This window comes from Rhincodon typus, chromosome 5 (genome assembly GCF_021869965.1).
Source record: "Rhincodon typus isolate 14 chromosome 5, sRhiTyp1.1, whole genome shotgun sequence".
In the NCBI taxonomy this organism is placed as follows: domain Eukaryota; kingdom Metazoa; phylum Chordata; class Chondrichthyes; order Orectolobiformes; family Rhincodontidae; genus Rhincodon; species Rhincodon typus.
The window spans coordinates 83,702,039-83,722,933 of NC_063336.1; the positions used below are offsets into that span (position 1 = coordinate 83,702,039).

Here is a 20,895-nt window from a genome sequence, read left to right on the forward strand (position 1 = left end):
CTAGGACTCCTGTGGAACAGGAGTGGTACCCCAACTCTGAGTCAGAAGAGCCAGATTTAAGATCTATTTGCTCCACAAGTGTTTATTAACATCCTTGAACAATTTGATTAGAAAATATTTAATAAGCTGGTTAGGAACGTCAGATGCAACAAAAAGCAGTTTGATGACACGGACCAAATAATTACCCTGAGGAACTAAGACTCTTATGGCGCAGTGATAGTGTCCCAACCTTTGAGCTGGGTTCATGTCCCACCTTCTCCAGTCGTGTGTAACATTATCTCTGAATGGGTCAACGAGAAAATAATTTACCCTGATTGCCGGGACTAAGATTAATGATTTTTAACAATCATCTTCCTTTGTGCTAGGTTTTGAGTCCAACCAGTTGAACATTTTGCTCTGATTCTCATTTATGTTGGTTTTGCTAGAATTCCTTAATGCCCAAGTGCAGTATTTCTTACCTCACTTCTCAACTTCAGCTGTTTTGCCAATGTTTGGACCAAGGCTATGATGAAGTCAGGAATTGAGAAGACCTCGCCAAACCCAAACTCAACATCAGGTAATCACTGTGTGAATGCCACTGAATGGTACTGTTATGACAAAAACCATCATTTTTCCTATTATTCGAAGTAGCCTGACAGAGCAGTAATTGGCTGGCTTGGATTTGTCCTGTTTTGTAGACCAGGCATACCTGGGCGATTTTTTTTAACATTGCCAGGAAGATGTCAGTGTTATGGCCGTACTGGAACAGCTTGGCGAGGGGAACAGCAAGTTCTGGAGCACAACTTTCTGGTACTGCTGCCAGATTGTTCTCAGGGTCCGTAGCCTTCAGAGTATCTGGTACCTTCAGCCGTTTCTTGATATTGTGTGAAGTTTGATTTTGTTTGCTAGTGTTCCCGTGAGGTGTTTTTTTTTCGATGCTTTACTGCTTTAAATGTACTGTATAAATGCAGGCTGTTGTTGAAACCTGGCAGCCAAGTTGTGCAAAGCAAGATACCATAAGCAGCAATGAAAAGGCTAGGCGGATGATGAAGTGGGCGACAGGGCGAGTTATAGGACGCTGCAAATATGAATAGCAAACGCCAGCATAAACTGGCTGGACAGGAAAACTGGTTTCTCCCTTAATCTTTTGAAAAAAAAACCTAGCATACGTTTGAGTGCGATTATTCAGCAGGTGGGAAAAAAGGTAAACAGATTTTTAAATAGGGGAAACCGAAGGTGCTGAATAGTCACCAAAATTTGTGTTACAGAAGAGTCTTAATGTGGTATTGTAGGGAACAAACTAAAACTCTTATATTGGCTTTCTGCACAACAGCTGGTTTTCTTTATTTTCCTGACTGGTTTTATATGTTCGAAGATTGTTTAAGGATTAAAGGGGGGTGGGGGAATTGGAACAGTGCTTTGAAATCAAAGCTGCAGACTATGGTTACAGTTAGTTCCCTAAACAGTTGCTACGTACAGCCATGTAATGGGGGCAGTCCCACACTCAGCCCAAGTAACGTTCAAATCTCATGAGATGTAGGGTTTGTGGGAAGGAGTTGTTCTGTCCTTGTTTTGATCGGATCAGCTGATTTTCTGCCTTGTTCTTGTCTCCCTTACGGTAGATGGTTACCTGCTTGACAGATCTTTTCTGAATCTCATAGACCTTCGGCTCGCAGTTGACCAGGCAAGTTACAAAGGGGAGGGCGGGCGTCCGTGTGCCCGCTTTTGATTTTATTAATGTTTCTACTCGGTTCTCTTTTCCGGCGTGGGGTTGGGGACAGAGCTACAGAAACTCGGAACCTGTGGTACTGGGCCAGAGACAAGGAGGCCTTGTCTTTTTTATTCGGACCCATGACAACCACAGCCTGTGAGTCCCATTGTACATTACTGTGATGTTCTGATGCTTTCATCTGGTATAGATCGTTAATCTGAGCATCGGTAACCATACTCTGCAATAGTAAATGCTCAACCTGCAGCAATAAGGGCTTTAACAGTCATTCTGAAAATAAACTTCTCTGCAAAACAGAGATTGAGGTGGGGAGTTGGGGGTGAGGAGGTGCAAACACTGCAATCGACTAGTCTCTTTTTTGATTGCCAACGCTGTCCCAGAATCACCGTGGAGCGTCCAGGAAGGAAAGGTTAAACTCTTGGTCCATTCCTGCAAGTAAACAGGAGATAAACCATAAGGGAGCTTTTTAAAATTTATTTTCTTTGTTTTATTTTGCTCCCCACTTTCACACATTTTTACAAGCATAGCAAAAGGCAGTTTGACTGATTTTCAAATGTCACTCAGGGGAGTGACAGTAAGTCTTTTTGATTTCCAATTGGCAATTCGGAAGGTGAAATGACGTGACACTCAGTGGTGAGGATGGCAAGTCATGTAATGAAACCTCCAGGAATATTCCCAATGAGAGTATGAATGTTTCCAATAGATTTCAGGAATCTGCAGCTCCAAGTTCCCTGCCACTATGAATTAGTCTGTGCTTCAGTGCTCGTGCTCTATTTTTAAACTGGAGGCGACCAAACTGTGGTGGCATCTTGCTGTAATGGCTGTTGACACGATAAATGTCAATGAGTTTAACAATCACTGATTCAGATGTGTGAAGCCACTGAAGAAACTGAGATTGATCTCTTTAGAACAGCAAAAAATTAAAAGGAGCTTCATTACCTGTGTTAAAAATAAATAAAGGGTTTTGAAGCAGTAATTAAGGAGAAAATATTTCTATTGACAAGAGTGTCAGTAACCAGTGGGCACAAACTTGAGGCACAGTCAAAGGGACTGGGAAAAGGTTTTTTTTTAAACATACACATTGTAGTGATCTGGAATGTGCTTCCTGAAAGGAGAATGGGAACAGAATTAAGAGTAAACTTAAAAAGATAATTGATAAATGCTTGAAAAGAAAAACAAAAGAACAGGAATGTGGGTGAAGAGTACAGGGTTGAGACTTCTTGCGTGGCTCTGTTAAAGAGCTGATGTGGGCATGATGGATGAGATGATCTTCTTTGTGCTGTGAGATGCAATGATTCAGTAATAAAAGGGAATAGCTTGAAACTCAGGGTAGTGGGATCCAAAGGATTTGACCACTTTATACAGTGTGTGGTGTACGTACGGATTGGAATGCAAGTCAGTGCAAAGTTGTCTTCCTGCAGTTACTGCCTCCCCTTGGCCAAGTTACCAAGGCCAGCTCTCCATAATTACATTAATAAATCTGACTCCTGACTGTTACATTACTAAAACAGGACAGGTCCTGCAAAATGATGAAGTGGCTGAATACCATGATCGAAGGGGAGTTACAGTACACTGAACAACATCAATTGCTGGAGGTAATATTTAATTACAGTGTTCTTCATCTCTTGATGCACATTGTCTTTATGTTTTGCAGTGTTACCTGGCTGGTGTGTGAGATTATCCACTCGTGCTTGCAGAAAGATTGTTCATGATTTCATCAGACAGCGAAGAGGAACTGTACACTGAGAGGACGGCTCTGATGTCAGCCAACTCCTCTGCAATGCCCTCCTATCAAGAGAGGGACGGGACACCTGGTGCTGCCAATGTCCGGTCTAACCGGGTAAGCACACTAACAGGGCAGACTGAGCCATCCACTGCTGGGCTGTTGCCAGTCTTTGTGAAATTTAAAATCTGATATCAAGGGTACATTGAAATTGAATGACATAATATTCCAATAACTCTGTCACATTTTGTAGATTTAAGTACATGGCAGGATTATGTCCATTACAAAGAGTTACGTAGAACTTACGGCACAGACATAGACCATTCAGCCCACTTGGCCTATGATATTGTTATATTCTATCCAAAGCTTCTCCCACCCCCCTTAGTACATCTTATCAGCATATCCTTCTATTCCTTCTTCCCGTGTGTATATCTAGCTTCACCTAAACACATCCCTGTAGTAGTAAGTCCCACATTCTTTCAATCTCGAGTAAAAAAGATTCTCCTGAATTCTGTATTAGATCGATTAATGACTGTCTTATATTTATGGACCCTTGTTTTACTTCTATTACAAATGGAAACATTCTGTCCTATTAAATCCCTTCATATATTTAAAGATTTCTACCAAATCACACTTGACACGTCTGTGTTCTAGAGGAAAGAGCCTTAGTCTGTTCAATTTTTTTCTGGTAGATCTAATCTTAGTCTGGGATCATTCTTGTAATTTTTTTTTGCACCGTCATTATCTTTTTCAGGTTGTAACAAAGACCACATGTGTGCATGCTACTCCAGCAGTGTGTTCTCTGCAGAGTTCTTTACATGTTTAACATGACTATTAATGGCGCCTTGTGTTGTTTTGCCTGCACAGCGACGATTGGCAGCCAGTCAACCGGCAAATCCTGAGGAGAGGAGCAGTGGCACCGAAAGTGGGCCTGCAAGCAGAGATGCAGGCGGGGAGGGTGAGGAGGAAGAAGAAGAGGAGCTGATTCTAAAGTATGGGGCGAAGCACGTCATCATGCTGTTTGTGCCTGTTACACTTTGTATGGCGGTTGTGGTAGTGACAATTAAATCTGTCAGCTTCTACACACAAAAGGATGGGCAACTGTAAGTGACCTGCAAACTACTGCCTCCTGATTTGGAGATTTGAGTGTCTGCTAAATTGCCTGTAGTGTTCCGGGATATGTAGATTAGGTGGGTTATAGGGGGACGGGTCTGGGTGGGATGCTTTCAGGGTCGGTGTGGACTTGTTGGGTCGAAGGGCCTGTTTCCACACTGTAGGGATTCTATGATCTATTCTATGATCTATGATCTCTTGCAAATTTTGCTCCTGTCTGCTGTATTTAGAAGCTCAGACACAGGCCACTCAGCCAAACAGCTCCAAGCTGTCGTTAATGCTCCACACAATCTCCTCTCGCTCTTATTATTTGACTATATTTGTGTGTCTTCCATTTCTTTTACCCTCAAGTAATTGTCTAGCTTTCTGTTAAATGCATCAATACTCTTCACTTCAACCATGCCTGTTGGTATTGAGTTCCATATTCATACTGTTTTTTTGGGCAAAGAAACTTTTTCTGAATTCTCAAATTGTATCAAAGCCCTCTATCATCTTAAAGACATCTATCAGGTCAGTCTTCAGCCTTCTCCAAAACTGAGAGGAACAAGCCTTGGCCTGGTCAGTCTTTCCTCACAGATATAACCTCTCAGTTCTGGTATTGGACTTTGAATTTTGTTTGCACTTTTTCCTGTGCCTCTATGACTTTTTTATACTGTGGAAACCAGAACTGAGCACAATGTTGTCAGTATTGGTCTAATTAAGCTGAATGCAAGTTTTATTTTTAAATTATACTGGAGCAAGCCAATGTAACCCTTAAGAATTTGTTAGGTAAGTCCACTTTTCTTTCCAGTAATGATTAAAAAATGTTTTATTTATTCCCAGCTCCCCCACCTGATCATACGTGTTCCATCTGAGGGAGAGACTCATTTTTGAGTTCTTTAAATATTACAGAGGCTGCAGGTGTTTTTTTTTTTGTAGACCAAAGCCTGGGCAAGTCAGGATAACCATTGTGGATTTGGAAATCTGTTGTCTTAGCGTTGCGTCGAGGTGTCCCTTCTGGGAGGAGATGGAGATGGAGAGGGACTATCAGAAATTAGTCACAGGCCATGCATCTAGACCATTTGCCCCAGCTTCAGTTGATGGTGCTGGTTGTGACTTTCTAGGTGCAGAAAGAAGAGTTTCAGCTACCTGAGTGCCCCAAGGCAGGTTCTCATTTTGTGTCTGGGAGAAACAGAGCCCAGGTCACCTGCAATTTCAAAAGGAATCTTTCAGAGAGTTGGAAGGGGCTCTCTAAGGCTCTGTTAGTGTCATGAACAATTCCAATTCTAACTTCCTGCAGTCCAGTAAAACCCAGAAGATGTTCTTTGTGGGTGTTAAGTCCCACAAAATATTAAGACATTGAAAAGACACCCCACGTTTCAGATGGTTTAGTTCTTCTAGATGTTGTGCTCAGTACAAAAAAGTTCCCAAGTGTGCCTTTTATACAGAATATTTTCACCCAATTAGTACACACATTAATCCTTCATTACACGGCAGGCACAGGAAATCGTACTCAATGGTTAAATAATGAATCTGCTAGTCGTTAGTAGATATAACAACTTTTGCTAGTTTAGATCTTTCGTCATAACAACAATTTAAATTCTTATAGCCCCTTTAACACAGTCTGTAAATCTGCAAGTGTGTTCATCATTCTATTTTGATGGATGAGACCCTAAGCTTTGCTATTCTCACTCTAGACCTCTGCACATCTCTTTCTTAAGATGCTATCTTTTTGACCAAACTCATGGTCATCCCTCTGAACATCACTGAATATGTTATAATGTCCAATTTGATTGGCATGCTCCTGTGAAGTGCATTCAGATGTGGTATGTCAAAGTGTAAGTTGTTCTTACTTTAGCTACCTAGGAATACCTGAACAACAATTGTAATTGTTGCAAATGAATTAAACTCCATTAACTTCTGTTCCCACTTTTTCTTCAACAGAATCTACACCCCATTTACCGAGGATACTGACTCTGTTGGACAACGTATCCTCAACTCCATCCTGAACACATTAATAATGATCAGTGTTATTGTCGTAATGACTATAATTCTTGTTCTTCTTTACAAGTATCGATGTTATAAGGTAGGGATTTTTTTATTTGAGTTTATTATATAATTACACATTCTTCAAGAGGAAATAATTTTGTACCTTCACTTATGGACGTAGTGGCCTGATAAATTGGCATCCTGGCCACCACCTTAAACGTTCATTCCTTCCATCATTGATGTACAGTTCCAACAGTATGTACTATCTACAAGATACACTGTAAAAAACTCACCAAAGGTCTTTCAAAAGCACAGTCCAAACCCACAACCTCGACCTCTGAAAAGGACAAAGGCAGCAGACAAATGGGAGCACCATTACCTGCAAGTTCACCTCCAAGCCACACCATTCTGATTTGGAAATATGTCAAATCTCCTTCACTGTCACTGGGTCAAAATCCTGGAAGCCCTACTCTAATGATACTGTTATTGCCACTGTATCATATGTGGGACTAGAAGCCATTTACTCCATCAGTCTTAAACCTGTATCTCCTGTCCCCACTTTCACCTAACACCAAGTACAGGGAGCTCAAGGACTTCTTTGTCACTAAGATCTAAGGACATCCAATTGGTCATTTCATCTGCTAACCTCCCTTCGCTCAGGAACTATAAAAGTACTTGTCTTATTGGGGGTGGGGGTGGTGTGTTGTGAAATTTCTATAATGCAGGAGAGAAGCAAAGCACCTCTTTTTGGTCAGTTATAGTTGCCGCACATGCCTCAGTGGATTCTTGTTCACTGTGAACTGAAGTCAGAGATAAGCCTATAAAACTATAGGACTGATCCATCAGTCTGCACTCCTCTGGGGGAATATCACTAACTGGGAGGAGTTTGAACTGTGTGATCCTGTGGGCCACTAATAAATTATGATTGGCTGCGGCTCAGTAGGTAGCGTTGTCACCTTTGAGTCATAATGACAGTGCTCAAGTCTAACTGAACAGAAAATGCCTGAAATACACAGCAGGTCAGGCAGCATCTGTGGAGAGAAATAGAGTGAATCTTTCAGGTCGATTCCTTCATCAGTAAACATTAACTGTTTCTTCATAATTATTGCCTGAACACCTGCTTGCTTTGAGCATTTTATGTTATTATTTCAGATTTCCAGTATCAGCAATATTTTACCCTGGAACACATATTATGATGCTCCCAGTGCAGTACTGAAGCAATGTTAGTGCTGTCAGAGGTGCCATGAGACATTACATCCAGGCTCTGTCTGCTTTTGCCTGAATATAAAAAAAATCCCATGATGCTATTTTGCTGAAGAACAGAGAAGTTCTCCTTTGGTCCTGGCAATCAGCATTACTCAAAAAGCAGAATACCTGATCATTAGTCAATTGCTGATTGTGGGAGTGTGCTAGCTATGATTTTCTGCTATGTTTCCTACGTAGCTGTGTAATTTGTGCCATTACACTAGAGGATAGACTGCAGATGTAGTGTCAATCACAGTGTATCAGAATCTGTGACTGTTAAAAGTGAGAGATGTTTTATTTTGTGCAGTTGTGCTTTCTGTCAGTCAGATATGCATTTTGTATTGCAATCTGGTCTTTCGTAACTGTCCTCTCAATAATGAAATCAATTCACAGAAAAGATGCAACCTGTAGCAAGCGGACAGTGTAACAGTCAGCTTCTTGTAATGGCAGTATGAATGTTTTGTTTCAATATTGATTCACCTAGAATTTTTGACATCAGATTGTTATAGACAATTGTGAGTTCCCCTACCTGGTTGAGGAAATCTATCCAGTGCATTTCTGAAAATAGGAGTTTATCTTTATTGGAAGCACTTGAATATGTATTTCTTTTGTAGTTGTGTGTTCTTTAGTTACTTAAAATTTTAAAAAATTATTAATAAAAATCATCAGCAAATGCAGGACGCGAGACATGACCCTGGGATTAACAATCCCTTTCACTACCACTCAGCCAGCAATCTATGCAATAACTCCATCCATAAAGACCTGCTGACTTTTGTGACAGCTGTTACTGTTCGTAAGGAGCCATTATTAATACAATTTAAATGTTAAATGTTTCATATTTCTGAAAATCAGCCTCTGCACAGATTGGCATCAATCCTAAACTTGCTGTCCCCAGTTAACACTGCCTGAACCTTTTCAAAATTGCCCCCAAGCTCCAGAAACTCTGATTCTCCTGGGAACTTTAACAGCAATATTTCCGAGCATTTTTAGTTTTTGGAAAGGTGTGCTGTTGCCAGCATCCATAATGTGGGCCAAATGGACATGTACAGCCACATCCCTGATGCCTTTCTAGCTGGCAGCAGGAGTTACACTGTTCCTATGTTATCCCAGTGACTTCACTTCAAAGTACTTAATTGACTGTAAAGCATTTTGGGGTATTGAGTGGTTGTGAGTGGCATTGTATAATTCATGTTCTACGTTTAATTGCTGTGATATTACATGCTGCACTATGAGCTATGTATAAACCGTGTGAAATTGTAGACTGTGTAAAGTTGTGGGCCCTGTTCAGTAACATATGTTTGAGGTTGTAAAGGGGTTAGTGCAAAATTCTGTCAAATGTTGCAGCTATTGTTGGTATTTGATGTCAGTTCCGTACTCAGTACTGCAACCAGTGGGTGATTTACGTTGTTAAATTGCCATCATTAGATGCAATGGAGGAACCACCGTCAGCTTGAGTCACTGCCTATCTGCAAGGCTATTGATAGCAGATGTGACTCAGCCGTATACACTAGAAAGATGGTTAGTATGTGGTGCCACTGCAGACAAGACCTGCCTTGTGTCACTTACTCTCTCAAGGTCACCCACTAACTGGATCTTCTTCACCATGAGGCAAATACACTAGGGAGGTTTAATATATCACTGCTGACTCTATTGCACTCAATCCTGTGTCACATGCAAGGCTCCAAACAACAAGTCCTTTCTATAGCTGTGTGAAAACAAAACTGGCATTCAACTCGTTGTTCACTAGTATGACATCAGTACCAACTGCATAAAAGACTAATGATAGATCAAACAGCACAGCAGTAGCAAGGAAGAAGTAAGAACTTGCATTACATTGTCTTTGCTCCCCAGTCTGTCTCATTCCAGAGAGTGGGCAGGGACAGGATGTTCTCCCTAGTGTCCACATCAATTTTTAACACTCAGCCAACCTTAAAAGAAAGTGCTGGGTCATTATCACTTTGCTATTTGTGGGATCTTGCTGTGTGTGTATTAGCCATTGCATTCGTACATGATGACAGTAGGTGCACTTTCGCAGCTCTTTATTGGGTACTGTGAAAGATGCTGTAAAGATGTACTTTCTGTCTAATTTATTATTACTCTGTGAACCTGTCACAAGATATTGTGCATTTGGAATCTGATGTCAAGCTAGCATCGAAGAATGTGAGGTTTTTCCTCACTGATACTCTTTGGATTCAGCAGCAGGTGGAACAAACAACTGAAAACTGTCACCTAACCAGAGATTTCAAATTTTCCAGTTTATCCATGGATGGCTGATTCTCTCGTCTCTCCTGTTGCTATTCCTCTTCACATACATTTACCTGGGGTATGTATTTGTACTTTTCTCTCCTGTCCTCCAGCTTTTGCCAGTTGCTTCACTTACAGCTCAGTTTGTCTCCATTCTAGTGAAGTCTTTAAGACGTACAATGTGGCCATGGACTACCCCACCCTGATCCTAATCATTTGGAACTTCGGAGCAGTAGGAATGGTTTGTATCCACTGGAAGGGACCTCTGCAGCTCCAGCAGGCTTACCTCATCATGATCAGTGCACTGATGGCCTTGGTCTTCATTAAATACCTTCCTGAATGGTCAGCCTGGGTCATTCTTGGCACAATATCTATTTACGGTATGTGCAAAACTCAGAATGTGGAAAATCAGGATCATAAACACAGAAAGCATTTAATGTTTGATTTATCACATCGATTAAGTACAGGATATTCTCAGGGTTATTTTACTGAAAACTAATGAGGACAGCTTGTGTAGTAAGGTGGAATGTGTGCCTAAAAATAATGGAGTTCAGGATGTTATCATTGCTGTATTTTCACTGTGTTCAGTGTAGCTCAGTGGATAGTCCTGTCATCTGTGGCATTCGACTCGTTCTGGGTTCAAGTGCCTCTCTGAAGACGTAGCATATTATCTAGGCAGGCGCTCACAGTATAATGCTGAGGGAGTGCTGCACTGTCAGAGGTGCTGCCTTTCCGATGAAACATTTAAGTAAGCTCGGGCGGTTGTAAAAGATCCCATGGCATTATTTCAGAAAAGAGCAGGAGAATCTTGTCCTTGTCAATATTTATTCCTCCACACTAATGTTTGTGGGAGCTTGCTGGTTGCAAATAACCTGCTGCCTTTCCTAAATTACAATAGTGATGACCCTTCAAACTATTTCATCAGCTTTGAACACTCGGCATCCAGCTCCATAGAGATTGAAATCTTTCCTTAATGGTCACTGTGTGACTAGTAGACAGAAATGAAAGCAGCATAGAAGTTAGTATCATCAATAAATTAACAACTCAGAGGGCTATTACATGACCAACATGTGGTAATTTGAAAACTGTTGCCAGTGGCAGCTTTCATTGAATTGAATATGATTGTGCTGATGCTTATTATGTCTGTTTTTCTACAGATCTAATAGCAGTGCTGTGCCCTAAAGGTCCCCTACGTATGCTCGTGGAAACAGCACAGGAGAGAAATGAACCAATATTTCCTGCCTTAATATATTCATGTAAATATACATTAAACTGCACCTACACTTTTAGAGGTTTAAAAACCAAATATCACAGACTGTAAAGGAAGGACACACCTTCAAGTACAAGACAAAGAGGATTGATGAGGGCAGAGCAGTGGATGTCATCCAAATGGACTTCAATTAGGTGTTCAACAAGGTTCCTCATGGTAGACTGGTTAGCAAGGTTAGACCACATGGAATACAGGGATAACTAGCCATTTCGATACAAAACTGGTAGGAGATAGAGGGTGCTGGTGGAGGGTTGCTTTTCAGACTGGAGGCCTGTGACCAGTGGTGTGCCACAAGAATCGGTCCTGGGTCTATTGCTTTTAGTCATTTTAAATAAACGATTTGGATGTGAACATAGGCGGTATGGTTAGTAAGTTTGCCGATGACAACAAAATTGGAGGTGTAGTGGACAGCGAAGAAGGTTACCTCAGAGTACAGTGGGACCTTGATCACATGGGCCGATGAGCCGAGGAAAGGCAAATCACAGCAGTACTTACATACTTGATGGTAAGGTCCTGGGAAATGTTGCTGAACATAGAGACCTTGGAGTGCAGGTTCATGGTTCTTTGAAAGTAGAGTCACAGGTAGATAAGATAGTGAAGTGTTTGGTATGCTTGCCTTTATTGTTCAATGCAATGAGTAGGGGAGTTGGAAGGTCATGTGGCAGCTGTATAGGACATTGGTTTTGCCACTTTTGGAATACTGTGTTCAGTTCTGGTCTCCCTGCTATAGAAAGGATGTAGTGAAACTTAAAAGAGTTCAGAAAAGATTTACAAGGATGTTGCCAGGTTGGAGGGTTTGAGCTATAGGGAGATGCTGAATAAGCTGGGGCTATTTTCCTGGAGTGTTGGAGGCTGAGGGGTGACCTTGTAGAATTGTATAAAATCATGAGGGGCATGAATAGGGTGAATAGCCAAAGTTTTTTCTCCAGCGTAGCAGAGTCAAAAACTAGAGGTGTACGTTTAAGGTGAGAGGGGAAAGATTTAAAAGGGACCTAAGGACAACCTTTTCACGCAAGGGTGGTGCGCCTATGGAATAAGCTTCCAGAGGAAGTGGTGGAGGCTGGTACAATTACAACATTTAAAAGGCATCTAGATGGGTACATAAACAGGAAGGGTTTAGGGGGATATAGGCCAAATGCTGGCAAACGGACTAGGTTAGTTCAGGATATCTGGTTGGCATGGATGAGTTGGACCGAAGGATCTGTTTTCATGCTGTACAGTTCTATGACTAAGAACATCACAAAGGCTGGTAGAATTCAATGTAATAGGGATTGAGTTGGGATTTTGGGATTCAATGAAATAGGTATTGAGTTGGCATGGTGAGGTCAAGTGTAATATAGAGGGCATTTGGAAGTGTTACTGTGCATTGTAATTGGGAAGTAGTTGAGATATTGGGGTTCAGTGTAATATAGAGGAAGTTTGAGGATATAGAGTTACAGGTAGGTAAAAATGAATGCTGCATAGAAATGTAGCAAATTGCGTATTTGAAGTTTCAGTACATTGGTCTCTATGTTTTGGTTTGGTCCTTTGGCTTAATACTTGATTATATTTTAAAGGCTGATTCTGTAATTCAGGCTCACAGTCAGTTTTGGGCATGGGGGTCATTTGGCTCAGTTGGCTGAATGGCTGGTTTGCAACGCAGTGTGACGGTAACAGCAAGGTTTCAATTCCCACACTGGCTGAGGTTACCTTGAAGGTTCTACCTTTCCAACCTCGCCCCAGCCTGAGGCATGGTGACTGTCAGGCTAAACCACCAAAGTTGTCTGTCTGTAATGACAGAGCAGCCCTATTGTCTGGTAGGACTGTGGCAACTTTATCTTTACCTTACTTAGTTTAGGAAACACCGGCTTGCACGTTTTAGTACGACAGTAAGAAGAGCATAAGTCAAACTTGCCTTGACCCCACAGGTGGACACTGTGTCCTAACCATAAAATAAAAACAGTAAGTGCTGGAGAAACTCGGGTCTGGCAGCATCTGTCAAGAGAGAAACTGAGTTAATGTTTCAAGTCTGATATAACTCTTCTTTGGTACAGAAAGGAGTTGGGAAATAGTGTTTTTTATGCTGTTAACAGCAGAGGTGGAGGAGTAAATGGAACAGAATGTTAGGGTCCCCAGAGCAAAAGACATAGAGAGTGAGAATAGTGGTAAACAGGATAATGGAATGTAAAATGGGTGTAAATGAAAGCACAGAAAGGAGAAAATGAGTCTGCTGTGCTGAGTGTAAAGTCAACAAGACATGGCCAGGGAAGGGTGGGGTATAAGAAAAATGGAAGACAGAGATCATTGTTTGAAGTTGTGGAATTCACTATTTCCCATGCTAACATTTCTGAGCTGCGTCTGCTATACTGTTCCAATGACACTCAACGTAAGCAAGAGGAACAGCATCTCATTTTCTGCTTAGGCACTTTACAGCCTGTGGAGCTCAATATTGAGTTCCACAACTCCTCTCAGTTCCAAAGAAGAGTCATATCGGACTCAAAACATTAACTCTGTTTCTCTTTCTAAGTGCTTATAAATCTGCTGAGTTTCTCAAGCACTTTTTGCCTTTCTTTCAGATTTCCATCTCCTGCAGTATTTTGTTTTTATTATTGTGTCTTAACGAGTTCCCTTTCCCTGCAGCCACAATGGTTTGGTTGGTTACGATGACAAAGCGAAGTATGGACCCTGACGAGCCTCTGAACTATACTTGTAATGCAGGTTAGTGAGAGACTGGTGCTGAAGGAACCTCTGTAAAGCACTTTAAAATGTTAGAACCCAGCAGGGTAATCTGTTGGTGGAATGTAGCTCCCAAACTCAACTTGTCAATCACTGTGTGCTAACCATGCATTATTTTAGAATTTTGGCAGCATAGAGGGGACACCATTTAGCCCACTATGTCTTGTGCTGATTTTCTTTAAAATGAAGAGTCATTGATTTTCTGGAGTAAATGGTGGTGATCCATCTTGAACTGCTGGAGGCTGTGTCATTAAAGGTACTTAACATATTGCTGGAGTAAGAAGAGACCATTCAGTTAAATCATGGCTGATCTGGAATTTCACGTCATTTATCCACTTTAATTCCCTGACTGTTAATACATTTACCCAGCAAAAATTAATCCATCTCCATTTTGACATTTTCAGAAGATCCCAGCCTCATCTGATTTTTGTTGAGGAGAACATTCCAGATTTCCATTATTTCCCTGTATAAAGAAGTTCTTCCTGACCTCACCCCGAATGGTCTGACCCTTTCCGCTAGTCCCGTCCCTTCCCAGAGGAAACCGTTTTCTTGGTATCTACCCTATCAACATCTTTAATAATTTTAAAACGTCTTGATAAGGTCACCTTTAATCTGATACCTTTCAGAATAATATAAACCTAGTCTCTCCAACCATTTGTCATGAGGTAACCCTTTTCATTCTGATATTGTTCTAGCACTGCACCCTCTTCAAAGTTTCTATGTTCATCTGAGGTACAGTGCTGCATTAATTCAGAACTGAATTAAGTGGAGATCTAATCAACATCTCTCTCCGGGTGTGACACAAATTTCAGCTCTTCCCGCAACCTGTGTAAAGCCTCACTTCCCCACTCTTTCTTCACAGTCCTGCGACTGTATTTCCATCTCCTTTCGAACTTGGATAAATATTGGCCATTCTTTCATTTCCACTTGGCTAATGTCCTGGAACTCCCAACATAAGACCATCATGGAAATGCCTGTACTACATGGACTGAGAAGATCTGCCTTGTCAAGGAAGCACTGGGGATGGCAATCTTGCTAGTAATGCCCACATATTGAGAATCAAGTGCTGAAATTTCCACTATCTATCTTCTGACAAGCGGTTATTATCTTCAGAAAGCAATAATGAATTAGCTGAGGAAATTCAAAGGGGTTGTCGTAAATAACCACTTGAGGATTATACATTGCCTAGCAGTCACAAGAAAATCTGGCTGTCAGAGGGGAATTTCTGTTTCAAGTATTGGATTCTATTGGATTTTTACTTTTTAATTTTATTTTCATGGAAGCAAGCCCAGCTTCTGAGCGCTGCTTACAGGAAGTATGTCCACACATTTCAGGGGTGGAAAGGTTAAAATCTGAATATTACTTCAGATAATATAGAGGGAGTCAACAGGCAATAGGTCCAATCTAGCGAAAGGCATATTTTGGACAAAAATTCTGAAATTCTAAGTGCACACACATGCCACACACGCACGTAGCCCACACACCCTACACACGCACGTAGCCCACACACCCTACACACGCACGTAGCCCACACACCCTACCTTTAAAGTTTACAAAGTTATCAGAGGAATAGACAGGGTAGATTGTGAGAATCTTTTCCCAGTGGGTAGATGTGCCTAAGACCAGAGGATACATATTTAGGGAGTAAGTGGTTTAGAAGAAATCTGAGGAAGTATCTTTTCACCCAGAGGGTGGTGGAAATAAGGAATGTGCTGCCTGAGAGGGTTTTGGAAGCTGATACTTTTGCAACATTTAAGACGCATCTTGATGAGTACTTAAAATACTGGGGCATAGTAGGCTATGGAGTAAATGTGGGGAAATGGAATTTTGTGAAGTTTTGAGTCTGTTGGTCAGCATGGACCTGGTGGACTGAAGGCCCTGGTTCTATATTGCATGACTCTGAGAACTGGAAATATGAGAAAATCTGGCATAATTTGGCAACTACTTGGATGCTGTATTGAGAAGAGAAGTAGCAGATGGAATGCTTGGGTCACTGGATTGGTTGAATGGCTCCCTTCATCTATAACTATCTTGTACTATTCATCTTTCGTTATCGTAATAGTGCAAAGTTAAAGTTAGGACACAGTTTGCTGTCTTACAGATGAGGGCAAATTTTACAAAGTATCTCTGTGTGGGTAAGCTTCGGGGGGAGCACAGTAGCCCCTGTCCTCAAAACTGTCTTTGCTGCCAGTGAGGAGGGGACAGGCAGGTTCAAGACTTTGCCACAGCAATGAAACTGCTTTGCCTTCTGTTCCCAAAGAAGGCCATTCCGGTGTGACATATGAGAGTGAGTGGTGCATCCTGGTGTTGGGAACACTCAGCGGTACAGACTTGAGGGGCTGAATGGCCTGTGTTTGAAGTGAGTAATTTACTGTCTGCCATGGCAAAACCATGAGAAACAACCTGCTCATAATTTTATACAAATTCACTCGTGCGATGTGGATGTCACTGGCTCGGCCAGCATTTATCGTCTGTCCCTAATTGCCCAGAGGGCAGTTAAGAGTCAGCCACATTGCTGTGGGGCTGGAGTTACGTGTGGGCCAGATCAAATTTTTTCTCTACAGGGCATGAGTGAACCAAATGATTGTTTTAATGACAATTTACAGTGGTTACATATCGTATTGAAACTAACTCCTAATTCTAGATATTCTATGAATTCTGTAATAATTCCTTTTAAAAGTAGAATTCAGATTTCATCATCGGTCCTGGTGGGATTTGAACCCATGTGCCTGGTACTCTGGATTACTAGTCTGGTGACCTGACCACTACACTAACAATTTCTCCCCGGAAGTTGGGTTCCTCCTTGCTGCCAATTCAACAGAAACGTTTAGTAAGGTTTTAACTTGCCCAAATATCCCTCGGTGAGTGCATTATTCACTGTGCAATAGGAGTTCACATTGAGGATGGAAATATAGTAAACAAAAATCTGTGGAGGGAGGAGGAATGATGCATGGAAATTCATTGGAGGGTTTTCACAGACTTCCAGATTATATTCAGTAAAATGTGTCTTATAAATTTGCCTTTTGGAAAGGCGACAGTAGAAATCTGAAGGAAGGGAAACATTTGGAATAGGTGAGGAGGAGAGTGTGCAGATTTGCTGCCTGTGATGGTGTTCATGCTGCATGGTTTGAAATCGTTAAAATGGTCTCATTAGGTCTCACCCGGTAACAAAACAACAGAGAATTAGGTGTTCCAGTCCTCCAGGGGCTGAGAATTAATCTCCAGAACATTGCCCTCAGCAAAAAAAAACCCAAGCAAAGTTTGAAATAGATGGTGTTTTTGTTTATGAAAACCATTGGAATAGGGAAGAAAGACTGTTTGACCAAGAGTCGAGAATGGTCCAACCAGGTCGTTAAAGAGCCCTTCCACCTTCCTATGGGATGACTAATGGTAGGAGTGTGTGGGAATGGGTGGGGTGGTTGGAGGCAAATCTCCAGGGAAATATCCAGCCTAAGACCATACTGGACCATACACATGGAATCTTTTTATTTCTGTTGGAGTATTTAGTGGGGATTCTTTCATTCAGGCCATATGCTGACGTCTTCCTGTGTTTCCGTCTAGATAATTATCGTGATGTGGAGATTGAGGCAAATCACCACGCTGCTGAGGGATTGAACAATGTTGCTGATTTGCCTCCAACTCAGATTCAAGGGGTGCGCCAATCAGCTGCCGGGGGAGAGGAACTCGAGGAAGAAAGTATGTGACCTTTTCCTGCTCGTTTATTCATTCCCCCCCCCCCCCACCTAAACCTCCCGTGAGCATTAGCAGTTTAGTCAGCAACTTCTGGTATTCCCTCCCTAAAATCTCTCCACCATCTTTAAGATCTTCCATAAAACCCATTTCTCTGAACAAGCTGTTGGCACTCCTAATATTGTTTCCTTTTTGCTAGTATCTGCCTGGTTACACTCCTGTGAAGCACTTTGGGACATTTTCATACAGTAAATTTGCTATAGAAATGCAACTTTATTTTTGTCTAGCACAGTCTGTACCTGGTTTAGTGAGGTCACACTCCCTTCTAAGTCAGGAGTCTGTCTTCCAGGTGAGAACTTAAATCAAGATTGGACTAAAAGTTCTTCCTGCCTTCTACTGACATTTTTGGAAAACAGGACAGACTTCCTGATGTCCTAGCCAACATTCCTCCCTCAAACAGATGTTAAAACCAGAACTGGCTCCAAGCATAGCTTTCCTTGCTAAGATTGGACCATTACTCCAAATTCAAACTACATTTAGACTGCAACTGTGGCATTGGCTTCAGTAAAATAACTTCACACTGGTGTTGCTTTTCAGTGTTTATACAGCTCTTACCCATATAATTCTCAGAACAGTATGTTCCTAAGGGTGGTTGAAGTGTGGCAATCACTGCCTAAAAGAAGCAGAACCCCTCAGCTCCTTTAGCAGCGGGTGTCTGGATATGCACCTCAAGTATTTTAATCTGCAGGGCTACAATCAAGTGCTGAAGTGGGATTCGGCTGGGTGGATTGTTCTTTTAGCGTGTCTTTTTATGCAGTAAATGTTTTATAATTCCTCACATCACCACTTGACTTTTAAAAAGCATTTTCACCCTCTTAAAAATGAACAAAAGTACTCCAAAGAAGTTTCAGTTCATGGTGTAGTGAGATAGCTTATAGATAGATTAAACAATGTGGAAGATCTGTTGGTCCAATTGGTCTATCCTATGTTTATGTTGCACATGAGCTCCTCCCATCCACTTTCTCAGCAGATCCTTCACTTCCTTTCTCCCTCCTGTCTACTCAACTTCCCTTTAAATGCATTTATTTCCCTCATGCAGAAGCCTGTCCCGCATTCTCATTGTTCTATAGGCAAACAAGCTTTTCCTGAATTCACAAAAGAATTTATTAGTGATTATCTTGTATTGATAGTCCCCAGTTCTGGACTCCCCCAGAAGTAGAATGTGCACCAAATGAAATCCCTTCATAATGTTTAACTCTTCTATCAGGCAATCCCTCTACCCTTTTTCTTTTCTAAACTATTCAGCTGTTCCTGATCACTCTAATCTCTTAATGATGGTATCCTTGTGAATCTCTTCACAGAGGGCGTGAAACTTGGTTTGGGGGACTTCATCTTTTACAGTGTCCTGGTGGGCAAGGCTGCTGCGGGTGCCAGTGGAGACTGGAACACAACCTTGGCCTGCTTCATCGCCATTCTGATTGTAAGTTGAGAAAAGGACTGATTCTGATGTTTCAGTAGGGGTTGCCAACCCTTTAGGAACTAAAGATTAATCTCCCGGGGAGGCGTTTGCAAATCGAAACTAAAAGTGCAAAATCATGGGGCTGTTAAGTTGTTTTTAACATTTTTCTTTAAAACAATGAAGAAACATGTTGCAACATATTGGACATGTTGAGAAAACCTTTGAAGATAGTTAATTGGTAAGAAATCTGGTCAGATTCTGGTCGGTGGTGTAATGCGAAGATGGATATGTGGGATGACGAATGTGTGGAATAGTGAGGCAGGCTTGTTTAAGGTTATGTGATGACGCCTCTAGGAGTATGTCCCCGCAGTGTTGGCAATCCTACATTTCTCCTATTTAAGTTCACTGATAGCAGCAAAGTCATATCCTTGTTTTTTCTTTTTCAACAGGGATTGTGCCTCACGCTCCTGTTGCTGGCTGTGTTTAAGAAAGCTTTACCAGCACTCCCTATTTCCATCACCTTTGGCCTGGTGTTCTACTTCTCCACTGACAACCTGGTGCGACCTTTCATGGACACACTCGCTTTTCACCAGTTCTATATTTAGGAACTCGATTAAAACTCCACTTTGCTTGGACTGATGACAGGTGCAGGTTTGGGGAAATTTCAGCACTGATCTTACCTTGTGGAGGTCCAGAAGGGGGGAGAAAAGGGATCATTTATATATTCATAATTTAATGATGCAAATGTTATAGCCATTTTGAGTCTGACAAATCGTGCAAGATTGAATTTTAAGAAGAGTCTTTATAGAAATAAAAGTATGTTTATTAGTAACTGAAAAACCCACACTTAGTTATGTAATGCCACTCTGCCTCACACTAGGCCCACAAAGGGTTTAGAATGTAAACGTGCAACTGGAATACTAGAGTGAGGGATGGAAAATGTGCCAAGGAGTTTCAGACTGAAATATATAGAAACTTGTTTATTTATTTTGTGTCAAAGAGGAATTTTGTTTTTTAGTTAATCAGCAAAGTAGATGGAAGAGTTTAGTGGAGCAAGGTGTTGGAGGTGAAATGAATTTATTAACTCAGCATTGAATTGTCACCCTTTGAGCATGAAGGTGAAGATGCTGTTTCAGTTTATGTAACCTATAGAATGTAGAACCCATGCCCCTCAAGTCAGTGAAGGAAAGGAGTCATTTCTTTCTATGTTTAGTGGTGAATGTTTACTACAAGGATCATTCTGTTTGTCTAATCATTTGAAATCCTGTGACCAGACTGGCCTATTTGTACCAAATCACGATTGCATGAGGAAGTGATTTGTACTCCACCTCAGCAAAACATTACGTCAGGGTATGTACAGTTCAAGAGAGTAAAATAGAATTTCACAATTGTCGGTAAGTATTTGTAGTGTACTCTGTAGTGTTTTACTAAATCCATTGGCAGGTGTCATTTCCCTGTGGTGGAGCATTTCAAGATTGGGGGCATCTTTTTAAGGTGAGAGGTAAAAGATTTAAAAAGAACATCAGAGGCACTTTTTATTTAAACAGAGTGGTTCATGTTTGGAATGGACTTCCAGAGGAAATGGTGGATGTGGGTACTGTTACAGCATTTAAAAGACACTTGGATACGTTCATGAATAAGAAATGGTTGGAAGGATATAAGCCAAGCGCAAGCAGCTGGGACTAGTTTAGAAATTATGGTCAGCATGGATTGGTTGGACCGAAGGGTCTGTTTTCATGCTGTATGTCTCTATGGCCTTT

General features: G+C 41.4%; 1 protein-coding gene across 1 annotated transcript; it reads left to right on the top strand.

The window, feature by feature from the left end:
* Positions 1 to 1,533: 1,533 nt before the first annotated feature.
* Positions 1,534 to 19,975, top strand: psen2 (presenilin 2). Its single transcript, XM_020511380.2, has 11 exons — positions 1,534 to 1,663; positions 3,363 to 3,548; positions 4,299 to 4,534; positions 6,468 to 6,609; positions 10,013 to 10,080; positions 10,161 to 10,381; positions 11,159 to 11,257; positions 13,891 to 13,968; positions 17,548 to 17,682; positions 19,038 to 19,156; positions 19,585 to 19,975. Exons 2-11 carry the CDS (start codon positions 3,417 to 3,419, stop codon positions 19,738 to 19,740), a joined length of 1,386 nt encoding a protein of 461 aa, XP_020366969.1. The 5' UTR covers positions 1,534 to 1,663; positions 3,363 to 3,416; the 3' UTR covers positions 19,741 to 19,975.
* The last annotated feature ends 920 nt before the right edge of the window (positions 19,976 to 20,895 follow it).